The 24,571-nt window shown below is 41.1% G+C and overlaps 1 protein-coding gene across 7 annotated transcripts in view; it reads left to right on the top strand.

Moving 5' to 3' along the window:
• PLCB4 (phospholipase C beta 4) overlaps nt 1-24,571 on the top strand; it is a 387,002-nt gene that overhangs the window by 225,716 nt on the left and 136,715 nt on the right. For all 7 annotated transcript variants that reach the window (XR_011472111.1, XM_070419922.1, XM_070419919.1 and 4 more), the window contains one exon: nt 18,668-18,766. Coding sequence is in view for 6 of the 7 variants with exons in the window: in XM_070419922.1 (XP_070276023.1) it covers nt 18,683-18,766 (84 nt within the window). In the remaining variant the exon portion in view is untranslated. The remainder of the gene's footprint in view (nt 1-18,667; nt 18,767-24,571) is intronic.

Genomic DNA, 24,571 nt, shown 5'->3' with positions numbered 1-24,571 from the left:
GGTCCTCCCTAGAGATGGACTAACCCAGCTTTATTTTCTGAAAAGACATTAGAAGAGCATTTACTATACCATCTCATCCAGGGCAACAATGCCTTTATAACCTCTAAGAATAGACCATCTAAATCCTTAAGTGACTGGAAGCATCGGCTCTGAAATTTAAAAATTATAATTTTCATTGTAAAGTACGTTATTATTTTGTTTGTGTTGATTTAAAAGCTATACCCCAAAGACCACTAATTTTTCTTGCATGGTTTTTCCTCCGAATGAACACAGACTGTCTGTATCATTTCTTCTATGTGAGTGATGTTCAATGCATGCCATGAGTGAGAATGGAGATGGGATGGGTATTAGACAGGTAGTTCAAGGTTATGGTTCAGTCACAGCTCCACCAATGGGGTTGTGAACTGAGCCCAGTTCACCAGTTCTTGGCCTCTGTTCCCACCCAGTTACAGGAAGAGCTCAGATTAACTCTGAAATCCTAGGAAACTTCTTTTATTAATTTTTGCTTAAATGATGTTACTTCCTTTACCAGCTTTCTATTTCATAAATATGCTTTCTTAAAATTGTGTCACAAAGGTGTACAAAATATTTTAAAGCAATGATGGGATCTAAACTAGTTTTCTGAGATGGTTAAATCCCTTGATAGATGCCCGCCCCCCCAAGACTGCATTAAATTGTTTAAGTTGGTTAAAGTTTAAACAACTACCTCTTCACCATTAGCTCATGATGGTTGGAGTTCACCAGAAGTTTAAATGTTTTTCATATAAAAATCAAGGCTTGTTGTACTCTAGTTTTTTGTTGTGTTTATTTTTTAACCTCTGTGAAAATCTTTGTCTTGATCACTTTGATATGAATCTTAATACTTTTTTTTATTTTATTGATTTTTTACAGAGAGGAAGGGAGAGAGAGAGGTAGTTAAAAACATCGATGAGAGAGAAACATCGATCAGCTGCCTCTTGCACATCCCCCACCGGGGATGTGCCCGCAACCCAGGTACATGCCCTTGACCAGAATCGAACCTGGGACCTTTCAGTCCGCAGGCCGACGCTCTATCCACTGAGCCAAACCGGCTTCGGTGAATCTTAATACTTTGACCCATTCTTCCAGGCAGTTGTTTTGTATCAGTGAGCTCAGCTCAGGGTGTATTTGGACATCTGAAGTGCTAGAAGGGGCAGCAGTGGAGGTGAGGAGTGGGGTTCTGGAGAAGAGAGAACATGGTGATACCAGAGGATTGCCATACTAGGAGACTGACAAGAACAAAAAGGATGGATAACAAAAGGGGAGAAACAGATGCATTTGGAAAGAGGATCAATAGAGTATAGGGTGAAGGTAGGAGTTAAACTCTAAAGAGGTTAGGAAAGATCAGGAATAAGAAAAGAACATTGAGTTTGAAGACTAAAGGTCCAGCTACTCAAAAAATCATTTTGGATAGAATATTTTAGGTAGATTCCATATTTTAAGACATTAACAGTGAGTCAATAGTTAAGAAATGATACTATTGAGCAAAGCTGGCGTTTGTCATTTAAAGATAATTGGCCCATGGGATGGTATGACATAGGTGGTCAAAATATATCTTAATTATGATCCTTTCTCTCGTTTAAACTTTATGAGATGTTTTGTTCACAAAACCCAATTTAACTTATCATTCAAGCAGTGGTCATAATTGAATCCTATTTTCTTTCCCATTTTACCTTGGGGATTAGTTTCAATTAGGGAAGAACAAAAATAAAAAATATATATATAATGGCTTACTCACACTTGTGATTTCATCAGAGTTAAATATAGGCAACCACATTAATTTTGTTGAAATGCCCACCACAGATGTTCCAAAATAGCATGGTGGGCCAACTAATGTCCTGGACCAATTGGCTACATCCTGATGTTTTGATAAAACTAAGTTTCCTCTATCACATTGAGAATACTTTAAAAAAACAAAGCTAAAAATTAAAGACACAGTGATCTTCTTAACAGGAAGTTTCTTTTAGGATAGCATTTTAAAGAAATAAATAAACCTTGAATTCATTTTTTTTTTGGATAATATAAAATATTTTCTGATTTTGAAGCTGAGGGAGCAAGGATGTCTGTCCTCAGGAGAGTTTGAAGTAGGCACTTAGTGATAGTATGGAGACAATCCTTATGTTTGGTTTAACTCCCTCTCTTTAAAGCAGCTTCAAGACAATCCCAGGAAAAGACAACTTTCCCTCATCTTGGTGAGAGGCTATATCTTCAAAGTCCTTTACTGAATTTAAGGAACTTTCATCCTGAGAACCAAGGTCACACGGTGAGAATTTAAAGTCAAAAGGTTTAAGTTCTAGTTCTACCATAATTTGAGAGGGTCTGCTTTTCACATTTTGCAGCTGGAGTATGATTTGTAACTTAGAGTGTGTGAAAATACTTGGGGACATGTAAGCCATTACATAGAGGTTGGGTGCTCTTATTGTGAGAGCTGTGGGAAGCTTGGTGGGTCAGTGGTAAATAGCTCCGAACATCTGCATTTACTGCCGAGTGGTGATAGGAAGCACTTATTTTTCGTTACCGCAGGAAGTCCTGCTTCTCCGGCCTAATGAGAATGTCATCCTGCTAGTCTCCAGGTCAGGCTGTTGACTTCTCTCTGGTGTCTTTGAAACTTGCCTCCAATCTTGTAGCATTTTAGAATGCGTCAAACTTTACCCCGTAAGAAACAAAATAATTGATTGCAGATGCAAGGCCCCAAAACAGTTTTCAGTAACTTTGCTTATTAGTGTCAATACTTGAGGGAACCAAAAGCTCGTCTAACAAAGAGCCGGGGAACTTAGTTCAAGAAGTTCCGTTTTGCTCTTTTTCCCACCCTTGTGATGTAGCTTGAATTAAAAGTTAGAGACATTTGCTAAAGTAAAATCCAACTGGCACTCTTGGGAACCACTTCACATCCGACTTCTCTGACCTCTGATATCCTTCCCATCGCCTCTGGGCCTTATTAGAGTGAGGGATGTTTTTCAGTGTCTATAGAAGCAAACACATTTTTAAATAATCCAGTAAACACACACTTTGTATGAAAGGAACAATTATTTGAAGGCTGTTGACCTTACCAGAATTGGGCAAGCGTTTGGCATCTTGAAAGTCTGCTTTGATGCTGGAGATCTGTCCTAGAAATGTCACTGTGTCATTACCCTGTCATTTGCTCTTCAATGCACAATAGTACTGCATTGTGTTTCATCTTACTTGGAGCCCACTGAAGGTGGATTTCATTTTAGGAGGTAAAACACATTTCAGGAAGGATACATATGGTTCTTAAATAACATCTATGTTTATTTGGAGCTTAAATAATGTTTAATCAAACTGATCGGAGCTGGAAGGGATTAGAAAAATGACTGTTCCAATCTCCAGTTTTTACAGACAAGGAAACTAAGCCTCCAAGAGCTTAAGGGGCTTCCTGAAGGTCACACAAGTAGTTGGAACAGAGCTGGGCCTGGAATCCAGGTCATCCATCTCTGATTGCCCCGCTGTTTCCATTCCAGCAGGCTGTACAGGTCATATTAATTTAATATTAATTGAGGAACAGATGTAATATATAATTAAAGTCAGACCCATTTTTTAAGGTGTGGCCAAACTACTTATAGAACCATAAAATTTGGATCATTCGAATTCAATTTTCTAATGTCACATTAGAAGACCTATTTCAAATTGTCTGAACATTGGTGATAGTATTTCTTAGGGGAATGTCGGTGAAACAGATGAAATGTGCAGTCTCCTGCTGGTCAATCTAACAGAGCCAAAGACAGCACATATTCTAATATGTACACCTAGTTTTTATGTGCGCTCACACTTACATAAACCAATGCATGCAGGAAGTTTTCTGCCTCTTTGGAAATAACGGTTAATTATATGATGCTACACCTGGAAAAATAAAACAAAAAAATGGCAAGTTAACACTTCTTTTATAAATAAATCGAGATGAAGGATTTTGCTTTTTTTTTTAAACTAATTATATTTTTTTGCATAATAAAAAAAACAAAGCAGAAAAAAGGGTTTTTTTTTTAAAGAAGAATTTGCTTAAACCACAATACAATATACAGATAATGTATTGTAGAACTGTACACTTGAAAACCTATATAATTTTATTAACCAATGCAACCCCAATAAATTCAATAAAAATATATTTAGAAAAACAACAAACAAAAAAAGAATTTGCATGAATATCTATAATAATAAAAGCATAATATGCTAATTAGACCAGACGTCCTTCCAGACCACTTTCCAGACAAAGCCGGGGCTTTGAGGGCCAAGGCAAGCCGCTGCAGCTGCGAGGGCTGAGCCCCTTGCATGAATTTCCTGCATTGGGCCTCTAGTAAAGAATAAGATCAACCTCCTAAAACCTTAAATTCCATGTAATTTTTTCTCACTATCTCTATTTTATTAGCTCCATTTCTCTCCTTCCTTTAAGCTTTTGAAGAATGGATGTGAAACATTTTGAACATATAAGTGAAGAGGTAATTGGACGTGTGTGAGATCTGAGGTTTCGTTAAGCTACATCTCTTTGACCACAGGTTATTATCGGTCATATGGTAGCCTTGTGTGTGTGAACATATAAAAGCTGTTAACTTTGGATACCTCTTAGCTCAAAATCTAAAAAAAAAATTGTTTTCTCCTTTTAAGGTTTGGACTCAGTTCCAGTATCCATGCATGGTCTTACACTTTATCCTCATCTTGTGACTCCTGTATAATAATAGCAGAGACCTGTTTATAAAATTGCTTGGAGAATGTTTAAATATCAGGAATCTTGATTAAATTTAAGAGCCCATTGTCTATGTATGTTTATTTTAATAAGAAAGTAGTTTTTAAAATAGAGAATTCTTCAAGCCCTTGAATTTGTGCCTGCTCCTAGTCCAAAGCAGTTTCCCTGTTTTCTGGAGTCACATCTTGCATTCCTCAGACTTATTCCATACGCATGCCTGAGGCAACATCAGATAGATTATTCAAGCAAAGATAAAATAAAAATCTTCCCTTTGAAATATTAATATAATTAAGGCAAAATCAGGCCTCTAAAGAGAGCATTCTCTCTTGACATTTATGATTCGTGTTGATGATATTTTGCCTGATAATTGTGGGAGAGCCAGTCCAAGGGCAAAGGAAGGGCAAAGTGTGGGAGACTGGGCATATAAAAGAGGAGGACCTTATGAGTAGCCCAGGGAGTCTTCTTTAAAGAGGCCATCTCACACGGCTGGTGTGACTCAGTGGTTGAGCATTGACCCATGAACCAGGAGGTCATGGTTCAATTCCAGGTCAGGGCACATGCCAGGGTTTTGGGCTCAGTCCTCAGTGTGGGGCATACAGGAGACAGCTGATCAATGATTCTCTCTCATCATTGTTGTTTCTGTCTCTCTCCCCTTCTTTCTTCTTCTTTCTAAAATCAATAAAAATGTATTTAAAAAATAGGCCATCTCTTTGGATATGAAAACCACACACCCCGTGTCTAGAGTGTGGCCCCAACTCAAGACCCAGGTCCCAGTCTTCGCAGTTCTGAATCAGTGGTCAGAGATCTGAGCTAAAGGCTGGGCATAGCAGAGCGGGGTGGGATGGATGTACAGCCAAGAAGTTATTCATAGGCCCCACTGGGCTGCAGAACCCAGTAAAGAGTGGAAACTTGTTTTATAGACTGGGTTCCGGCCAGGCACCAGGAGGCAGGCAGCAGGGTCTGAGCTGGGAACAGCTTTCAACATCCTGGAGGGGAGAGCGGTACACACACAAAAAATGCTACCCATATGTGCATTTTGGTAACTGCTGAAGAGTTTATTGTCCTTGGTTGTTTTAGGGTTGGTTGAGAGCTCCTCCATACAATAAAATATTCATTCACTCATTCATTCATTCATTCATTCATTCATGCTATCATTCATTCATTGTTTACTGAGTGCCCACTGTATCATAGACCCTATAATAACCAAGGAGGCTGGCCTTCTCAGAGTTCCTCCTGTAGTAAAGATACAGATAAGCAACTGTTTACAATGCAGAATGGTATGTTCTACAATGCGGAAGTACAGGATGCTCCAGTGAAAACACAGGAGCGATATCTACCCAGTTTCTCTTGCTGATACCCACAGGATAACCAGAAGTAACCACATTTAAAAGAGAGGTTCAGGAACAAGAAGGAAAGGTAAATATGCAAAATGCTCACTGTTATTTGGGGCAATGAGTCAAGTCTGATGACAAATCCAGAGAGTAGAATGTAAATGGAAGGGATATTTTTTGAGTGTCTTTTGAGCTGCTGCTGTTTTTCAATGTAGCCAAAGGCGTGTTTCTTCTAGAACCTTCATTTTTTTTTAACATGATGTTTTTCCGTGGCCCTTTTGTAAATGGTAGCTGCTTAAAAACTAAGTTTGTTGGTCTTTATTTACCCAATCTCTTCTGAGTTCTTAGGAGAAATATTAGCACCCATGGCTTGTAGTTATCAGGGACCGTAAAGGTTTGGTTCAAAAGAAGGAAGTGCTTAAAGTTTCTTGTTAGGTGACTGCAATGTCTACATTGTAGATTAAATAGATGTTGTGTTGACTGAGTGTTTGGTTATGTCACCCTTTGTTTACATTCTTCAAGTTGCCTGTCACCCTTACCTGGTTTCTTCAGACTTAACCCTTGAGGATAGGGCTTGAAAGAAATGGTTAAGGAAATTACCAATCTGCTTTATGTCCTCAATGTCTACTCTTAGTCTTGGTTGGAAAGCAAGTCCCAGGACCCAGAATCTCCATATCTTTGATTTCCCAAGGCCTCCCTGAGAAAAATGCTAATTCTAGACAAATGGACTGTCTTTATTCCTTACCTGAGGTTTAGTCCCAACTAACTTGCAATTCGCTTTCCCTGGTGAACTGGCCTGGGCTATAGTTGAAGATCAAAAGACCCTTTTTCCTTCTTCTTTTTGTTTTGTGTTGTTTTGGCTTTTTCATTTTGATGAAGACTTGATCCAAGGAGTTGTGTTTTTTTTTTCAAACTTTAGCTGACATCAGAATCACCTGGCCTGCTGGATACACCGTAGATCTCTGGGCCCCACTCCAGATTTTCTGATTCAAAGATATAGGTAGGGCCTGAGATTTTTTGCATTTTTAATAAGTTTCCAGATGATGTTTGCTGTGTAGGTACCACACTTTGAGAACCGTTGATCATGTCCATGGGGCCTAAATTTTCTCTGGTCTTTCCCCTGTGCTCCTGGCTTGAGTCCCCACATTGGCTATCCAGATTTTATCCTCAGTAGTTCAAAGGGTGTTCCAGTAAAGAAGCAAACCCCATTCTAATAGTCCCCACCCTGGAACCCCGGGCTCTCCAGCAACAAAGCCATAGACTTCTGTCTTAGCTACACAATTAAGAACACTGTGAAACAATGTCCAAGAGAGAAGAGACAGTTCTTTGTATAATCTATTTATGAGCTCCACTGAAAACAGTACATACTTAATACGTCCCATTGCCATTTTTGTTTTCTATTTCCCCAGACCTTACCAGAATCCTATTGTGGGAGTGAGAAGGACTGAACTCTTCCAAACCTTATTGTGTAGGGCTAATGCCTACTACTCAGGGAGAATTGTTTCTATTTATGGTAAACTGCACACATTCCCCATATATTCTGTTAGTTCTGGTCTTGACAACAGTGGCAAATTCTTCTACTTTTGCTGGAAAGAAAAAATCCACTCCTTTGTATATAAGTATTCCAGGTTCACCTAATTGTCTTATTTTCCGGGACCGTTGTATTTCTCAGGGCTGTTGAAGTTAACTGTGTATCTTACATACTCAGTAGTAATAAATACCTTCTGCTGTTTGGTGTGCCCCCTTCGTCAGTGCAAAAAAGTACTTTATTTGAGAGGCATAAAAGAAATAAGATGCCTTTACTTTGCAGAATTTTATAATAAGTAAAAAATAGCTTACAAAGAAAGGTTTGTTATTACATGAAGCCAGAGAAAAGCCCAGTTAAATTATATATTTCTCCAGGTTTCTATCACACACACTATATATTTTCATGTTCTAAACACTGATTTACCTTGCATTTGATCACATACAAATTTCTTTTTAGCAGTCTGTCATTCACTACTCTAAAAGACATTAATATGCAAATGTATTTTCTATTTATGAAAGATCAAAATACTATTAAGCCAGGGACTTACTGAACATTTAGAAATAAAAAAGACACCTCAAAAGGCCTCATGGGGACGGAAACAGGCCCCTGCTGCTCTCAACCTCTGTCCACCAGTGTGGCTCCCTAAACCTGGGTCTCTGCGCACCTGAGGATATGTTTATTGATTAGAGAGAGAAAGAGAGAGAGACAGAGAGAGAGAGAGAGAGATGGGTTGCCTCCTACAACAGCCCTGTCCAAGGATCAAATCCCCAACCTAGGTATATGCCCTGACTGGGAATCAAACCCATGACCTTTAGGTGTGCGGAAGGATGTTCCAACAAACTGAGCCACCCAGCCAGGGCCATCAACAACTACTTTTAATACAATGTCAGCCATTTGATGTGTTCAAGAGGATGTTGGAGAGCTGGCGTATAAATTTAGGTGCCATTCCCAAGGCAGTTGCTGAAGACAAACAACCAACATCTGAACAATCTTTTGAAACAAATCAGTTCTTTTCTTGGGAAACAGCATACCTCATCAGATTCTAATGAAGTCAATTCACGTTAATAATTTCACTCATCTATTTTGTAATTTTGTACTTTTAAGTTACATTTGCCTCCTAATTATGATGACTGTTGAGATGGAGAGAGACAAAGATGAGATGTTTGCTGTTTTCATGTTATTCCTATTCAGTTTGTGTTTTTTAAAAATGCCAGGAAATTATTTTAAATCAGGAGGTGCTGTATTGATAAATAAATATACTTATTGTACATTTAGGATACATTTAATAGATTTGTCATGCCAAAGGCCTTAGGATTTTTTGTAATTCAGAACTCATAAAAAACTAACTCCCGCATCACCTAAATCTGTTTATTCCCCAAATATAAGTATAGGAGAAGTTTCAGAGTTAATACCAAAGTTCCAGTCAGTGTTATGAAGTAACTCCTTCCTAAGAATCAGTTGTAACTGGTGTGTGTGAAGGCTCCCGATGTGCAGTCAAGATTTTAAATCTTGAAAGGAAAAGGGGAACGGTTTACAGCTTTATTAGTCTCTTCCTGCTGCATATTCTTGCCAGGAATTGTAGTGGAAAATATGGACATTATTTAAAAATTGACTTATGCGAAGAAAAATAAAATAAGATTTTTAATGTCATTTCTTTACTTTAGAGAAACTTTTCTTGAATATAAAAATTAAAATCACTATGAATCTTTTAAAATACAGGAAGTATTAAAGAAAATAAAAATCACCTAAAATTCTGTTAGTGAGAAATAATTGACTATTGCTTATATTTTGGTATATGTTTTGCTAGTCTTTTCCCCCTGTTAAAAAATATATGTGTGTATGTGTGCATGCATGTGTGTATAAGAAATGTGTATATAATAGAAAAATTTGGGTCATTCTTGCATATAATTTTTTACTTGCTTAATAATATGTTCAGAGCATTTGCTTCACAAGAGTTGTGAATATTTTTAAAAACACTTCTAAATTTTCTGTTGTTCAACAAATAACTATTCATTGAAAGCATTATTTTTAATGGGCACAGAATATTTAAATACTATAGCATATTTAATCAATTGCTTAGTGATGCTCGTATTAGGACAATAATTTTTCTGCTATAGATAGCATAACAGTGAGTATCTTTGTACTACATAGATTTTCTATGCATTTATTTAGGGTAAATCCTACCAGTAGAAATAACTAGATCAAAAAGTGTGAACATTTCAAGGCTATGGGAATGTATTGAAAAATTATTTTCTACCAAACTATACAAAAATGCCCTTGCCCCACCCTCAGTAGCATTGCCTATTATCATTTTCTTCATCTTGAACCTTTTATATATTTTTTGAAAAGGTTATTTAATAGCTTGATGAAAATGGAGGTATTTTTAGCAAATGGGAAAAACTGTCATTAATGGTGCAATAAATCAGTGTCAAATTAGATTTTTGCTTGAAGTAAAGCCATTTATTTAAAAGCTCTGGATGATCTGATCTAGCTGTCCATCTGTTTTTTTAGAAATATAAGGATATCTTATTTAAAGATGAAGAGCAAGACATTGAAATCTGCTTGATAGAGTCAACTAATTGACTTTTCGTCAGTGGAAATTTTTATCTCAACACTGTTCTGAAAAACAACCTTGGTTGTTCTCATCGTGGGGTCATACGAGGTCCTGGGTTATTTGGTTTAACGGGATTTGTATGGTTGGATAGGGAAGGGATTAATTCTTTATGCAACTGTTTTTGTCATGAGGTTGAAAGTAAAAGATAAAAGATACTCTTAAGAAAATGTATAAATCTATTACTTGAATGTTATATGTTATCAAGTGGAAGCAAATGCTTTTGTTAACAAACTCATTTCTTCACAAATAGAAACAGAAAGTGAAGAATGCCTTTGTTGGCTTGGGGAAGCTGCAAAGTTTATTTAAAGTTTGTATTCATTGCTGAGGGACAAAACCTTTAAAAGACATCTGGATCCTGGGGGAGGATATACTGTAGAAATATCTTTACTCTTCAGAGGGGCTTTGGAATAGGACAGGAGTTATCAGAATTCATTTCTAGATGACATTCTGTTCTGTACCTAAAGAAAATTAGGTAATACTCTGTCTTTCTTTGATTCAATTTAAAAAAATGTATGTTGGATGCCCATCCCTTCAATGCTGTGCCTGTACCTTTTCAGATTGATCTTGTAACTTGCTGGGCCTTTTAGGAAGATGTCCGGCTTCAATAGGCCCAATGTCTTCATTTCCTTGGGCAACTTTAAAAAAAAAATGCCACAAAGTAGTAGCTGAAAACAACAGAAATGTATTTGCTCCCAGTTCTAGAGACCAAAACTCTGAAATCAAGGTGTCTGCAGGTCCATGCTCCCTCCATGCTGGATGGAAGAATCCAGTCTTTGCCTCTTCCAGCTTCTGGTGGCCACATCACTCCAATCTTTCCTTCGTGGTCACATTGCCTATTCCACTTATGTCTGTGTCAAATCACCCTCCGTCTCCCTTTTTAAAGGACACATGAGATTGCATTTAGGGCCCACGAGGATGATCCAAGATAACCTCTGCATCTCAAAACTCTTTTTTTAAATTTTCTTTATTGATTAAAGTATTGCCTATGTCCTTATCCCCCCATCTACCCCCCACCCCTGCTCATGCCCTCAACCCCTGGTGTCTGTGTCCATTGGTTATGCTTATATGCATGCATACAAGTCCTTTGGTTGATCTCTCCCTCGTACCCCCATCCTCCCCTGCATTCTCTCTGAGGTTTGACTGTCTGATCGATACTTTTCTGTCTCTGGATCTGTTTTTGTTCATCAGTTTATGTCGTTCATTATATTCCACAAATGAGTGAGATCATGTGATATTTATCTTTCTCCAACTGACTTATTTCGCTTAGCATAATGCTCTCCAGGTCCATCCATGCTGTTGCAAATGGTAGGAGTTCCTTTTTACAGCAGCCTAGTATTCCATTGTGTAAATGTATCACAGTATTTTAATTGACTCATCTGCTGATGCGCACTTAGGCTGTTTCCAAATCTTAGCTATGGTAAATTGTGCTGCTATGAACATAGGGGTGCATATATCCTTTCTGATTGGTGTTTCTAGCTTCTTGGGATATATTGCTAGAAGTGGGTCAAATGGGAGTTCCATTTTTAGTTTTTTGAGGAAACTCCATACTGTTCTCCACAGTGCCTGCACCAGCCTGCATTCCCACCAGCAGTGTACGAGCATTCCGTTTTCTCTGCATCCCCACCTGCACTTGTCATTTGTTGATTTGTTGATGATAGCCATTAATCACATCTCCAAATTTCTTTTTTGCCATATTAGGCAATACTCAGAGATCTGGATATGGGTATCTTTGGGGGCCATCATTCAATCTATCTTACTCAGGATCTTAAATATACCTGACTTCATGGACTTCCCTCTGTCAGTTCTCTACCAAAACATGAGACACATGTCCAGAAACACAACATTCTTTGCCAAAGATTGATCCAGCTGGCCTAGGAAGGCAGAGTTGACTCCATAATTGAACCAGCATATCTGGGATAGGTGGTGTGGTAAATCTTAGAGACTACCCAGAAGATTGAAAGGTGCATGGCACAGTAGGCCAACAGACAGAGAGCTCTTCTTCCTTGGTTCATGCCAACTGAACGGATGCAAGGAAGGCCTTTTTTATGGATGATGTGCATATTTGGTTCCCAACAGCCTACCTGAGCTCCCTTGTTGTCCTCCTACTAACTGCTTCAGTTTCTTGTCATCTTCTTTAGAAGGAGGGTTTTGCCAATGCTGTAAAACAAGACCTCCTAGCACCCCCCTCCTGTATGATCCCCTCCTTGCCAAGCTCCACAGTCCAGGGATTTTCCTCTGCAGCCAGTGCCATAGCTAATCCGTTCCAGTTGCATAAGAATTTAAAAACAATAAGACTATTGAAAAGTGCACTGGCCTGCTTCCAGTAGCTGTTCGAGGTGTTTGCTCTGTACAGGGCACCTAGTTACACGTCCCTTCTTTGTGTAAATCCTCCTTTACTTCCTGTGTTCCTGAAGAAGGAGGGCCCTTTCTTGTGGTCTGTATATGGGGAGGTGGTGTTCTTCTAGGAGGTGGAGGAGGCAATTGAACCTTGAAGTATCTTGTAAGTGAGGCCTTAGAAGGCAAGCCAGAGAATTTGGGAAGAGGAACCTTTGGCCTGACCCAGTAATAGCGTTTTTGTATTAGTTAACTGTGGGTGGGGCTTTGAGATAATTGCAAAATGATGTATTTATAGAGTGACCAGTCCCTCCTTTATGCCTTTTAAAAGAAGTAACTGTCCCTTTAACTTTTCTGGAATCCGTTGGACTACAACATGTACCTTCATTTGTTCCCATTTAAAAATCAATTACCTGGCTCAAACTGCTGCTAAACACAGTTGGCTGGGTCAGCCTTTTCTAGTCTGTTCAGTCATAGTTGTACCATCTATATCAAATAACCCAACTGCTGCCCCTGAGGACAGGTCCTAAGAAGTATTTCAGAGACACTTCAAGGAACAGCTCCCATTTTGTAGCTGGAAAAATGCAGGATACTCCAATGTCATTTTGCAAAAATGCCTCATACCTGTTCAGAGCCTCAGAAGCTCTGAGAAGGTAAGCCATAAAAAGAGCACCTGCCTCCAGTGCAGGTGCCTTTAGAGATTAAGGTCAAAAGTATCTCCTTTCCCCTTAGCGCCCACCAAATCCTTCACATAATGAGACCATTATAGTGAAATTGGTACTCAAGGCTGAGATGATTATATTAGTAGTAAGGATAGTAGTGAAGTCTGAGAAACATCACACACTGAGGATTGATGTGTTCTTTCACTGAAAGGATCCTGGGGAACCCAGAGTTATACCAGTGAAAGATGGTGCAAGTCGGTATAAGTTTTCTCTTCATTTTCATTTTTGATCTGACCTTTTTTTCATATCAGAAGTGTCTTGGTGCTTGCTATTCCCGTTAAAATAAAAGCAAACAGAAATATTGAAAGGCTCAGTTGGCAGGAGGGAGAACACACAAAGGTCTGCAGAAGAGAGGTGTTTCGCCCACTCTTCTCCACAGTCTGGCCAACCAGGGAGGCCACCACATTGCTTCTATCGTCTGTCTTTTTTCATCTGTTCACACCTGGATGCCTGCAGTTGGTTCATTCTGAACAACACATCCATGACAGCCGGAGAGAGTCTTGCAGTTCTGTTTTCATCTGTAGATCTGTTTTATGCCATAGAAGTCACAAATGCACATCTTTACATTAAAAGCTTGCTTCTAAGTTGCCTTGGGTGGAGAGGGAGGGAGGGAGAGAGAGAGAGAGAGAGAGAGAGAGAGAGAGAGATTCTTAGACAGACACTGAGAAATGAAATGGAAGGACACAAAGAAAAACAAACTGAGAGGAACAGAGGGACAGAAAGATAGGAAGAGAGACCCAGTTATAGTCGTTATGGGAGAGAGAAAGACATGGATCAATCTCACATGATGGACTGGGGAAAAGCACCTGCCCCTTCTCCCACTCTCTGCATTCTTGCCCATCTTCTTGGCTGTACCTGGAAGGCTTCGGTGCTGATTAATGGAGGGCTGCTTACCATCTTAGCTGGCCTGGTTAGACTGTCTTTTATGCTTTCACCAGTTTTCAGCCTGGTTAGTAATGAGTAATGGAGAAATTCCTTCTCAAACAGCAATGGTGGCTATTGTGAGAAAGCTACCATGAAACATGACCTAATATATTCTTCATCTGCTTTACATTGTTTGCATCCACCTATCTATATGACTTCAACTTTTTTTTTCCTTTTTGAAATTTGCATTTTTTATGTACACAACATGTAATGCAAGAATATATTCCCATAATAAAAATCTTCAGCACAGAAGATATCAGTAAATATGCCTTGATTTCCAGCCCCAATCCTTATTTCCTCCCCCAAATTAAGCAGGTCATAAATTGGGAAGGTTCTTTCCAAACTTTTAAATAATTTACTTATATGTATATGTATATACCTGGAGAAATATAAACATTTGTCTTGTGTGTTTGTGTTTATATAAATGGTATTAAACTCTTCATAGCATTCTATAGCTGTGTTTTTAAGTAAATGTTATCACACTGTTCATGTTTCATATCATTCTGTGGCTTCCTGTTCTCACTTAATGGGATGTGTTAGAGACCTTTCACATTCAGGTGTACCTTACCTTGTAGTGTGTGCCAGGATATATATACACTAGATTTTTCTCCTTAAGCTCTTTAGGAAGTGAATCACATCGATTTCTTTTCAGTGTTGAAGCATTTCACATTATTCTTTTGACAACTCTCTGGAATAGATTTGTTCATGTTTTCGCTAGAATTTTTTTCTCTGTAAGTGATAATGAACTCTAGGGTTGGTGTGTTTCTTATGAACCCCCTTGGGGTGTCGTTGTTGGGATCTGGATATGGGGCTTGTGGAATGAGGGGGTACTAGGTTTACTTGTTTTTATGTCCTGGAAAAAGTGTAGGTACACAGGATTTACCTTTTCCTTGAAGATTTGATAAAACTTGCCTATAAAATGTAGGGGCCTAATATTTTATTATTTTTTTCAATTGATTCCTAGGTCTGTGGTCTGTTTAAGTATTCTGCTCATTTTCTGAGCCATTTTTTTTCTTTAAATTTTGTAAACCTTCCACATTATTTAGGTTTTCAAATATTTTGATTAAAGTTATGCATAGTATTCTCATACTGTTTTCACCTTTTCCTCTTTGTAACTCCATCCCACATTTCACTGTGAATATTTATGTATACTTCCTCATTATCATCCTTCTGCCCCATCTCTCTCTATCTCATTTTCTCCCAATACTTGCCAATTTTTTAAATATAAAAATAATTCTGAAAACAATTCATTTGTACTGATCATTCTTTTACTATGTTTTGGTTGTATGCTACATATCTAGGTTTTGATGTACAATGTTCCCATCATTTGTTTCTAGGAAGTTTATACTAAGTAATTGTTGCTTTGACTAGTCTGCTGAATTTAAGAATTATTTAGAAGTATGTGTATAAATTTATGTTTTTATCTATATGTACATACTTTATGCATTTACTGTCATTAATTTATAAGTTTGCCTAGTTTGGGTCAATAAGTATGGTGATTATAATTTCTGCCTTTTGAAACATACTGACATTTCTTTTATGACCTAATCATGATTGGATTTTGGGATTGTTATATGTGTATGGGGTAGCTGGGGTACAAAGAGGAAAGAATAGATAGAGATACAGATACAGATAGAGATATAAAAATATATGGTTGTTCAACCTTCTGTTTCCATTTTCCATTTCTCTACACTTTTCAGCCATGCTTTCTATTTCTTTTTGTGTTGCATTTCTTGAGAATTCTTTGACTCAACTTCATTCTCTTTATAATTCATATTTTAAAAATTCTTTATAATTCTTTAAAAAGTTTTACATCAAAAATTCTTTAAATTTAAAAAATTCTTTATAACTCTATTAAAAGTTTGAACTCAACCATCTTTTTTTTTTTAATTTCTAAAAGTTATAGTTAATTATGTTTTGGGAACAGAATGTACTCTCTCCTCCCTCAGAGGATATCAACCATACTTAAGCCAAAGCTATTTGTTCTGTTAACTCTGTTTCCATGGGTAAGTTCTTCTGCTAACTGTTTTTGGTGTGTATGCCCTGGGTCTTTGGCATTGCTTAAGTATTTGATGCTTCTTGGTGGGTGCTCACCTTTATATTTAAAACTAGAGGCCCGGTGCACAAAAATTTGTGCACTGGGGGGGGGGGGGGTCCCTCAGCCTGGCCTGTGCCCTCTTGCAGTCTGGGACCCCTCAGGAGATAACGACCTGCTGGCTTAGGCCTGCTCCCGGGTGGCAGAGGGCAGGCCTAATCTCTAGGTGCAGCCCCTGGTTGGGCTCAGAGCAGGGCTGATTGGGGAGTTGGGGTGCTGCCCCCTGTCACGCACAGAGCAGGGCGGATTGGGAGGTTGCGATGCCACCCTCAGTCACGCTCAGGGTGGGGCCAATTGGGGGGTTGGGGCACCGCCCCCTGTCACACTCAAGGCAGGGTCGATGGGGAGGTTGCGGCGCCACCCCCTGTCATGCACAGAGCAGGGCCAATCAGGTGGTTGGGGCGCTGCCCCCTGTCACGCACAGAGCAGGGCCCATCAGGGGGTTGGGGAGCTCCCCCCTGTCACGCACAGAGTAGGGCCGATAGGGGAGTTAGGGCACCGCCCTCTGTCACACACAGAGCAGGGCAGATCAGGGGGTTGGGGCACCGCCCTCTATCATCCACAGAGCAGGGCCAATCAGGGGGTTGGGGCACCGCCACTGTCACTCAGGGCAGGGCCGATGGGGAGGTTATGGCTCTACCCTATCACACACAGAGCAGGGCCCATCAGGGGGTTGGGGCGCCTTCCCCTGTCACGAACAGAGCAGGGTGGATAGGGAGGTTGTGGCCCTGCCCCCTGTCACACACAGAGCTGCAGGGCGATCAGGGGGTTTGTGCGCTGCCCCCTGTCACACTGATCTGGTGCCAAGAGGCCTCGCGGCTCCGCTGATCCCGGTGCTGGGAGGCATATTACCCTTTTACTATATAGGACAGAGGCCTGGGGGCCGGCTGGTTTTCCCTGAAGGGTGTCCTGGATCAGGGTGGGGGTCCCCACTGGGGTGCCTGGCCAGCCTGGATGAGGGGATGATGGCTGTTTGCAGCTGGTCACGCCCCCTTCAGGGTGGGGGGTCCCCACTGGGGTGCCTGGCCAGTCTGGGTGAGGGGCTGAGGGCTGCTTTCAGGCTGGCGATTGTTGACTGAAGCTCCCAACCACTCCTTTTTTTCTCTTTTTTTTTTTATTTTATTCTGGGCCAGCTTTAGCTCTGGCTCTAGCTCTGAGGCTTCGTATCTGGTTTGTTTGCCGTTCTATAATCGAAACAATGTATAACTTCAGCTCTGAGATCCCGGCAGGCTGAAAGCTGATTTCTGGGGTTTTGTTTAGCTTCTACATTTGCAACATAGTACATAGTTGCTTAGAGTTGCAACTCAGAGGCCGGCAAGTCAGGCGGGGAACGTTGGAGTCTGCAGTCACTGGAGCAAGCAAGCCTCATGTTCGCTTCCAGCTGCCTGGCTGCCAGCCACCATCTTGGCTGACAGTTAATTTGCATAAGGATATGCTGATTAGCCAATGGGAAGGGTAGCGGTTGTACGCTAATTACCATGTTTCTCTTTTATTAGTGTAGATGTCCTGCTTGCAGCTATTAAATGTACACCACAGTGCATGGTGCTCAGAAAGGTGGATAAAAGGAACACCCAGCTTTTGTAGGTGCAGGCAGCCACCTTGAACCATGCCTGGGCTCTCTTTCAAAGTCATGTCAATCTTTTCTAGACAGCAGACATTCTATTGGTTCCTGAGTTGCCCAAGTGAGGAAAAAGTGAGAGAGGCTTTACCAAGGGCAATAGAAAATTCCAGCCACTCCCACCTGATTTCTGTGCTCCATCATCCTGTGGACTCCTCCTGCCCATGCATGCACCTTCAGGGTCTAGTGTAGTCTTTGCAGCAGCCCTATCCTGCATATAGGTTCAGGTGTGTGGTTCTTTTCTCTTATCTGGTGCCATCTGATAATGTGACCTTATTATTTTATAGGATCTGAAGAGAGAGGGGAAGCTTCCGAATGGTTACCTCCGGTATTTCTTTCTTCCTTTTTTTAAAATGTATTTTTATTGATTTCAGAGAGGAAGAGAGAAGGAGAGAGAGAGAGAGAAACATCAATGATGAGAGGGAACCATCAATCATGCTGCCTCCTGTATGCTTCCCACTGGGGATCGAGCCAGAAACCTGGACATGTGCCCTGACTGGGAATCGAACCGTGACCTCCTGGTTCATAGTTCTACACTCAACCGTTGAGCCATGCTGGCCAGGCAACTCTCGTATTTCTTAATGATATTATTTATCCAGGTTTAGAGACAAAGAGAAGAGAAATTGGGTCAGATGTAGGGAAGAAGAAAGAACAAAGACAATTTATGGGCTTATTCCACATATATGAAGGAAAGCTTTGCAAACATACAAATATAAAGTGATTAACCTTTGATCTTCACTTGTTTTTAAATTTGTATACTAATGAGATATTCTTTTTTTATTTTTAGGTCTTGAATATAATCATGGCCAAACCTTATGAATTTAACTGGCAGAAGGAAGTTCCTTCCTTTATGCAAGAAGGAGCAATTTTTGACAGATATGAAGAGGTAAAGAGGGGTTATTAATCTTTCCTACCAAATCATTCTTATAATTATTTCATTTTAATTACAGTATTGAGTAAATAGTCTCTGACAAAGTAAGAGCATCTTTGAGATTTATAAGTTGGAATAGTTGGAAAGAGGCAAGTTATGAGATATAATAATGATAATGATACTGTATTTATTGAGCACTTGCCATGTGCCAGGTGTGATGATAATGATGCTATAAATTATTGAGAACTCACTGTGTGCCAGACAGCCTTCTAAAACATTTATGTATATTGTTTAATTCCTCACAACAACCTTATAAGGTTGTTGCTATTATTATCTTGGATTTACAGATGGCTTTCATGTAGTAACAGTCTTTGCATAAGGAAGTGCTTTTGGCAGGCTTTCCACATAAAACGTTCTATTTGTTATAAATGTAATAGTGATTGGACTTTGTGCTCATCATTTGTTCTGCTGGTTTCATTTACGTAGAACAGTTGGACCGAAGCCTTGCCTGCCTCTGCTTCTGCCACTTACTGTTCCTGCAAGGTGGCGAGTGGCTGCAGGCTTTTTATGGAGCAGGGTCTTGGGACCACCCATCTGTTCAGAAGGTTGAGGAGGTAGTTGAAGCCTCATTGGCCTTATAAATGCCTTGTTTTTCTTAGATTGTACTTGAATCTGAGGTGAATTGGAGAAGGGCATGTGGTGAAACTGTGTTGCCTTTAAGGTCAAGTGAAATGGAAAATGTCTGAAGACTTTATTTATAGTCAGAGTTGGTTCCTTTAAAAATCAATTGAAAGTTAGGTGGTGGCCCTCCCAGAGGTTCAGATTGTCAGGCCTTTGCTTAAAGTCTGTGGGCTGATGTGACTCAGTACTTATTGACTTGGTTTTTCCAAAATGTGTTTCATAATACTCTCTATATTTATACCACAGTTGCTTTGTAAGTAAACACAATTGAGAAGGCAAAGGATGGACTATTCCTTGTATTGAATTAAAATGTTGAGTGACAACTCTTTGTATAACTGAAACTTTACTGTTTCTCAGAAAGGACAGCTAATTACATTCTTCTACTAGTATAGGAAGAAACAGAAAATAGTATTACACCACGTGGATATAACCATCGTTAATTCTTTGGAATTTTTCCTTTACTCTCCCCCCTCCCCCCTTTTCATAGTTGTGATTATAGAATAATCTTTTGAAAATATCTATCATGAAACTCTATTGTAGGATAAAGGAAACTGGTCAGAATGAAATATAAGGCTTTCCATACAGCTTCATATCCTACCAATTTCCTACACACACTCTCTGCTTTAGCCATAAAAATACACTTACAATTCTCCCAATAAACTATTCTATTACATGGTTTGTATTTGCTGCTCTCTCTTTCTGAAATAAACTTTTTCCTTTTTGTTTTACTAATGAACTCCTACTTATCTTTCAGAACCCAGATGAGAATTCTCCATCTCTTTAATATCTTCCTTGACACATTCAATCAGAATGGATAACTCCTTTGTGCTACTACTAACCTCCCCTTGCACATGTAATACTGCATTTGTGTTTAATGATTTTGTCTCTCCTACAATATTCTGATTTTCTTGAGGTCAAAGTCCATGTTTTACTTATCTCTCTCCCGGGACTAGCAGAATGCCTACAACTGCTAAATTCACTGTAGATGTCTACTATTCAAAGGGATTTTAGATACAATTGATTCCAACTCAGTCTGGTTTACTTGTTTATTTTTCTTGATAATTGAAATGGTGAGAGGACTTGGTAATCCTTGAGACCGGGTGGGGATCTGTACCTCAACAGATTCAAAATATTAAGGTAAACCATCTGACTGACACTTTTATTTTTGAAGTAAAAAATTATTAGTATCAACAAGTGTTCAAATCTAATACAAAGTAAGCTTATTGCAGTTGACTGCTTTTATCCACTTTACACAACTTGGCAAAGAGGGCCAAGGACTAGCTTAGATGCATCTGTAAATCTTTCTCCCAGGTAAGCCAGGTGTGCATTGGGGACCAGTGTCACCAAGATGATGTCCATTGCCCTTCATTATGAGCTGGTGAGAGACATCTCTCCCTGAATCTGCTAGAGTGTCTCCAAAGATTTGCAGTTTCTAAGGCAGTTTCCTAGGCTCTGGAAAACTATAGGATAACTAAAAAATACTACGTGACTTCCAGTTACTCAGTGCAGGTCATTTTAGAGTGAAAATACAATCACTGCTTGAGCATCTCTACTGCTATCAGATAAGCAGAAACATATTAGAGGAAAATGTGCTCTTTTGGTAAAGCAAAATGTGATTTGATGAACTGGAAGTTTGTCATCATGGAATCATTTTTTTTTAAATTTCTTGTGATGATTTTCTTTGATTATTAATCCTTCACAACTTGCTCACATTTGGAAAATACTGATTATTTGCTCTTCAAAAGGCATTTGCTTTTTTTCCAGGTTCCTCTGAAAATGAGGTAAAGCTAGCAGCAAAAAATCATGAATAAGTATTAAATACATCTAGCTAAGCTTTCAACTTTCTTAAGTGCTATTTTACTAGGATTTTAAACAAAAAATGTAAACTTCATAAAGTAAATATGTCCCTTTATAACAACACTGGAGGCCCAGTGCACGAAATTTGTGCACTCGGGGGTCAGTGGGGTTCCCTCAGCCTGACCTACACACTTTCGCAGTCCAGGAGCCCTTGGGGGATGTCCAACTGACGGCTTAAGATGGCAGACGGCTTAAGATGGCAGTCAGACATCCTTAGCACTGCTGCGGAGGTGGGAGAGGCTGGCTCAGGGCTTCTGGCTGAGCTGCACTTCCCCTGTGGGAGCGCACTGACCACCAGGGGGCAGCTCCTACATTGAGTGTATGCCCTCCGGTGGTCAGAGCGCATCATAGCAACTGGTCATTCCACTATTAAGTAAATTTGCATATTAGCCTTTTATTATATAGGACTAGAGACCCGGTGCACAAAAATTTGTGCACTGGCAGGGGTGGGGGGTGTCCCTCAGCCCCACTTGTGCCCTCTCACAGTCTGGGACCCCTCGGGAGATAACGACCTGCTGGCTTAGGCCCACTCTCAGGTGGCAGAGGGCAGGCCCAATCCCTAGGTGCCTGCCCCACAGCTCGTGGTCGGGCTCAGAGCAGGGCCAATTGGGGTGTTGGGGCCCTGCCCCCTGTCATGCACAGAGCAGGGCAGATCAGGGGGTTGTGGTGCCACCCCTGTCACATACAGAGCCGGCCGATCAGGGGGTTGGGGCACTGCTCTCTGTCACGCACAGAGCAGGGCCCATCAGGGGGGTTGGGGCTCCGTACCCTGTCACACACAGAGCAGGGCCGATCAGGGGGTTGGGGAGCTCCCCCCTGTCACTCACAGAGCAGGGCCGATCAGGGGGTTGCGATGCCACCCTCAGTCACGCTCAGGGTAGGGCAGATTGGGGTGTTGGGGCGCTGCCCCCTGTCACACTCAAGGCAGGGTCGATGGGGAGGTTGGGGCACCGCCCCCTGTCACCCACAGAGCAGGGCCAATCAGGGGGTTGGGGCACTCCTCCCTGTCACACTCATGGCAGGGCCGATGGGGAGGTTGCAGCTCCACCCCATCACACACAGAGCAGGGCCCATGGGGGTGTTGTGGGCCCACCCCCTGTCACACACAGAGCCGCAGGGCAATCAGGGGGTTTGGGCGCTGCCCCCGTCATGCTGCTCCAGGGGCCAGGAGGCCTCGTGGCTCCGCTGATCCCAGTGCTAGGAGGCCTTGCTGCTCCGCTGATCCCGGTGCCGAGAGGCCTCGCGGCTTCGCTTGACACAGGGGCAGTGAGGCCTCGCTGCTCCGCTGATCCTGGTGCTGGGAGGCCTCGCGGCTCTGCTGATCCTGGGTTCAGGAGGCCTTGCGGCTCCGCTGATCCCAGTGCTGGGAGGCATATTACCCTTTTACTATATAGGATAGAGGCCTGGTGCACAGGTAGGGGCCGGCTGGTTTGCCCTGAAGGCTGTCCTGGATCAGGGTGGGGGTCCCGCTTGGGTGCCTGGCCAGCCTGGGTGAGGGGATGATGGCTGTTTGCAGCTGGTCACACCCCCTTCAGGGTGGGGGTCCCCACTGGGGTGCCTGGCCAGTCTGGGTGAGGGGATGATGGCTGTTTGCAGCTGGTCACACCCCCTTCAGGGTGGGGGTCCCCACTGGGGTGCCTGGCCAGCCTGGATGAGGGGATGATGGCTGTTTGCAGCTGGTCACATCCCCTTCAGGGTGGGGGTCCCCACTGGGGTGCCTGGCCAGTCTGGGTGAGGGGCTGAGGGCCATTTTCAGGCTGGCGGGTGACTGAAGCTCCCAACCTCTCCTTTTTTCTTTTTTTTTTTTATTCTGGGATTTATTTACCTTCTATGGCTGTCACTGGTGCTGAGAGCTGGATTTAGCTGTGAGACCTCGGCTGCTGAAAGCAGGTTTCTGGGCTTTGTTTACCTTCTGTATTTGAAACTTTGTTGCGACTCCAGCTCTGAGATCCCGGCTGACTGAAAGCAGATTTCTGGGGTTTTGTTTAGCTTCTATATTTGTAACAATGTTTCTTAGAGAGCAGCTCAGAGCCCAGCAGTGGCAGGCGGGGAACCTTGGCTTCCTCCGTCACTGGAGCAAGCAAGCCTCCTGTTCGCATCAGTTGCCTGGCTGCCGGCTGCCATCTTGGTTGGCAGTTAATTTGCATATCACCCTGATTAGCCAATGGGAAGGGTAGCGAAGTTATGGCTAATTACCATGTTTCTCTTTTAGTAGATAGGATATGAAACCAGAAAACCCAGTAGTATTTCAAGTGGACTACAGCCATTTATTTTTTTATTTCCAGTTTTTTGGAGCCATGGCCATTAAAATATTCAAGGCATCAAATATAAGCATAGAAGGTTTGTTTTTACAAGTTTTACATGGATGGCAGTGAGAAATGACAGCTGACAGCAAATGGGAGGAACAAGAATTAGAGAAAACACAACCTCAGCTTCTTAAAGTGTTATAGCAAAAGGACCACTTATGTGAAGGGACATAAGTGGGTTCAACATCGTATGACAACTCTCACGATGGCCTGAAGGATCAGATAAATATGAAATGATGTTCCACTGATTAGTTTAAAGAGGGCAGAGAGGTGGGTGAGCGCTCACAAGGTCAGAAAAAAAATACTACCCATGGTTTTAAAATTATATATTATCTAGTCAATAAATGAATAAATGTGATCAGTGCAACTGTATTTAAGCATTATTTTATTATTTCTGCATTACTGGGGTATTTTTTTGAAGTAGCCCAAAATTTTGGAAACTGCAGAATATAGCTTGCATTATAGCCTCTAATTGTATTCCCATGCCACTTCTAATTTTTTTTTAATCCACATTGCTTGACTTGGAAGTTACTTAAATGCAAATACATTTTGTTTCTAAGCGATGCCTGTTATAAAATCTTTTAAATAGAGGTTTTTCTATTGCAGAGAACAGAAACAGCAGTACTTTCTAAAGCACATGCAACCCAAATGCCTCTAACTCAACTGTTCTCCTGACTTTCCTTTTATATCCATAGTAAAGGGCTGAAGACCCCTGCCCCTGGCTACTCAGGGACTTCCCAGTCCTTCCCAGAATTCCTGGGTGCTTACAATCTTAGTGATTAGTCATATCCTCAGTGCCTTTTTACCTCTGTGTTCCAAGTTCTAGTTTGTTTCTCTTCCTAAACCCATTATATCATCGTGTCCCAGGAACAAGGACATTGGGTGGTAGCAACACACACCAGGACACGTTCAGATGAAATGTCTGAGATTATGCTGAATAAAATCATTAGTCAGCCCTGCCAAAGTGTGTCTTATT

Source organism: Myotis yumanensis, unplaced genomic scaffold, assembly GCF_028538775.1.
Source record: "Myotis yumanensis isolate MYYU_CA2020_CCGP unplaced genomic scaffold, mMyoYum1.0.hap1 SCAF_7, whole genome shotgun sequence".
Taxonomy (NCBI): domain Eukaryota; kingdom Metazoa; phylum Chordata; class Mammalia; order Chiroptera; family Vespertilionidae; genus Myotis; species Myotis yumanensis.
Note: the sequence above shows the minus strand (reverse complement) of the source record. Positions and strands in the feature narration are given on the sequence as shown.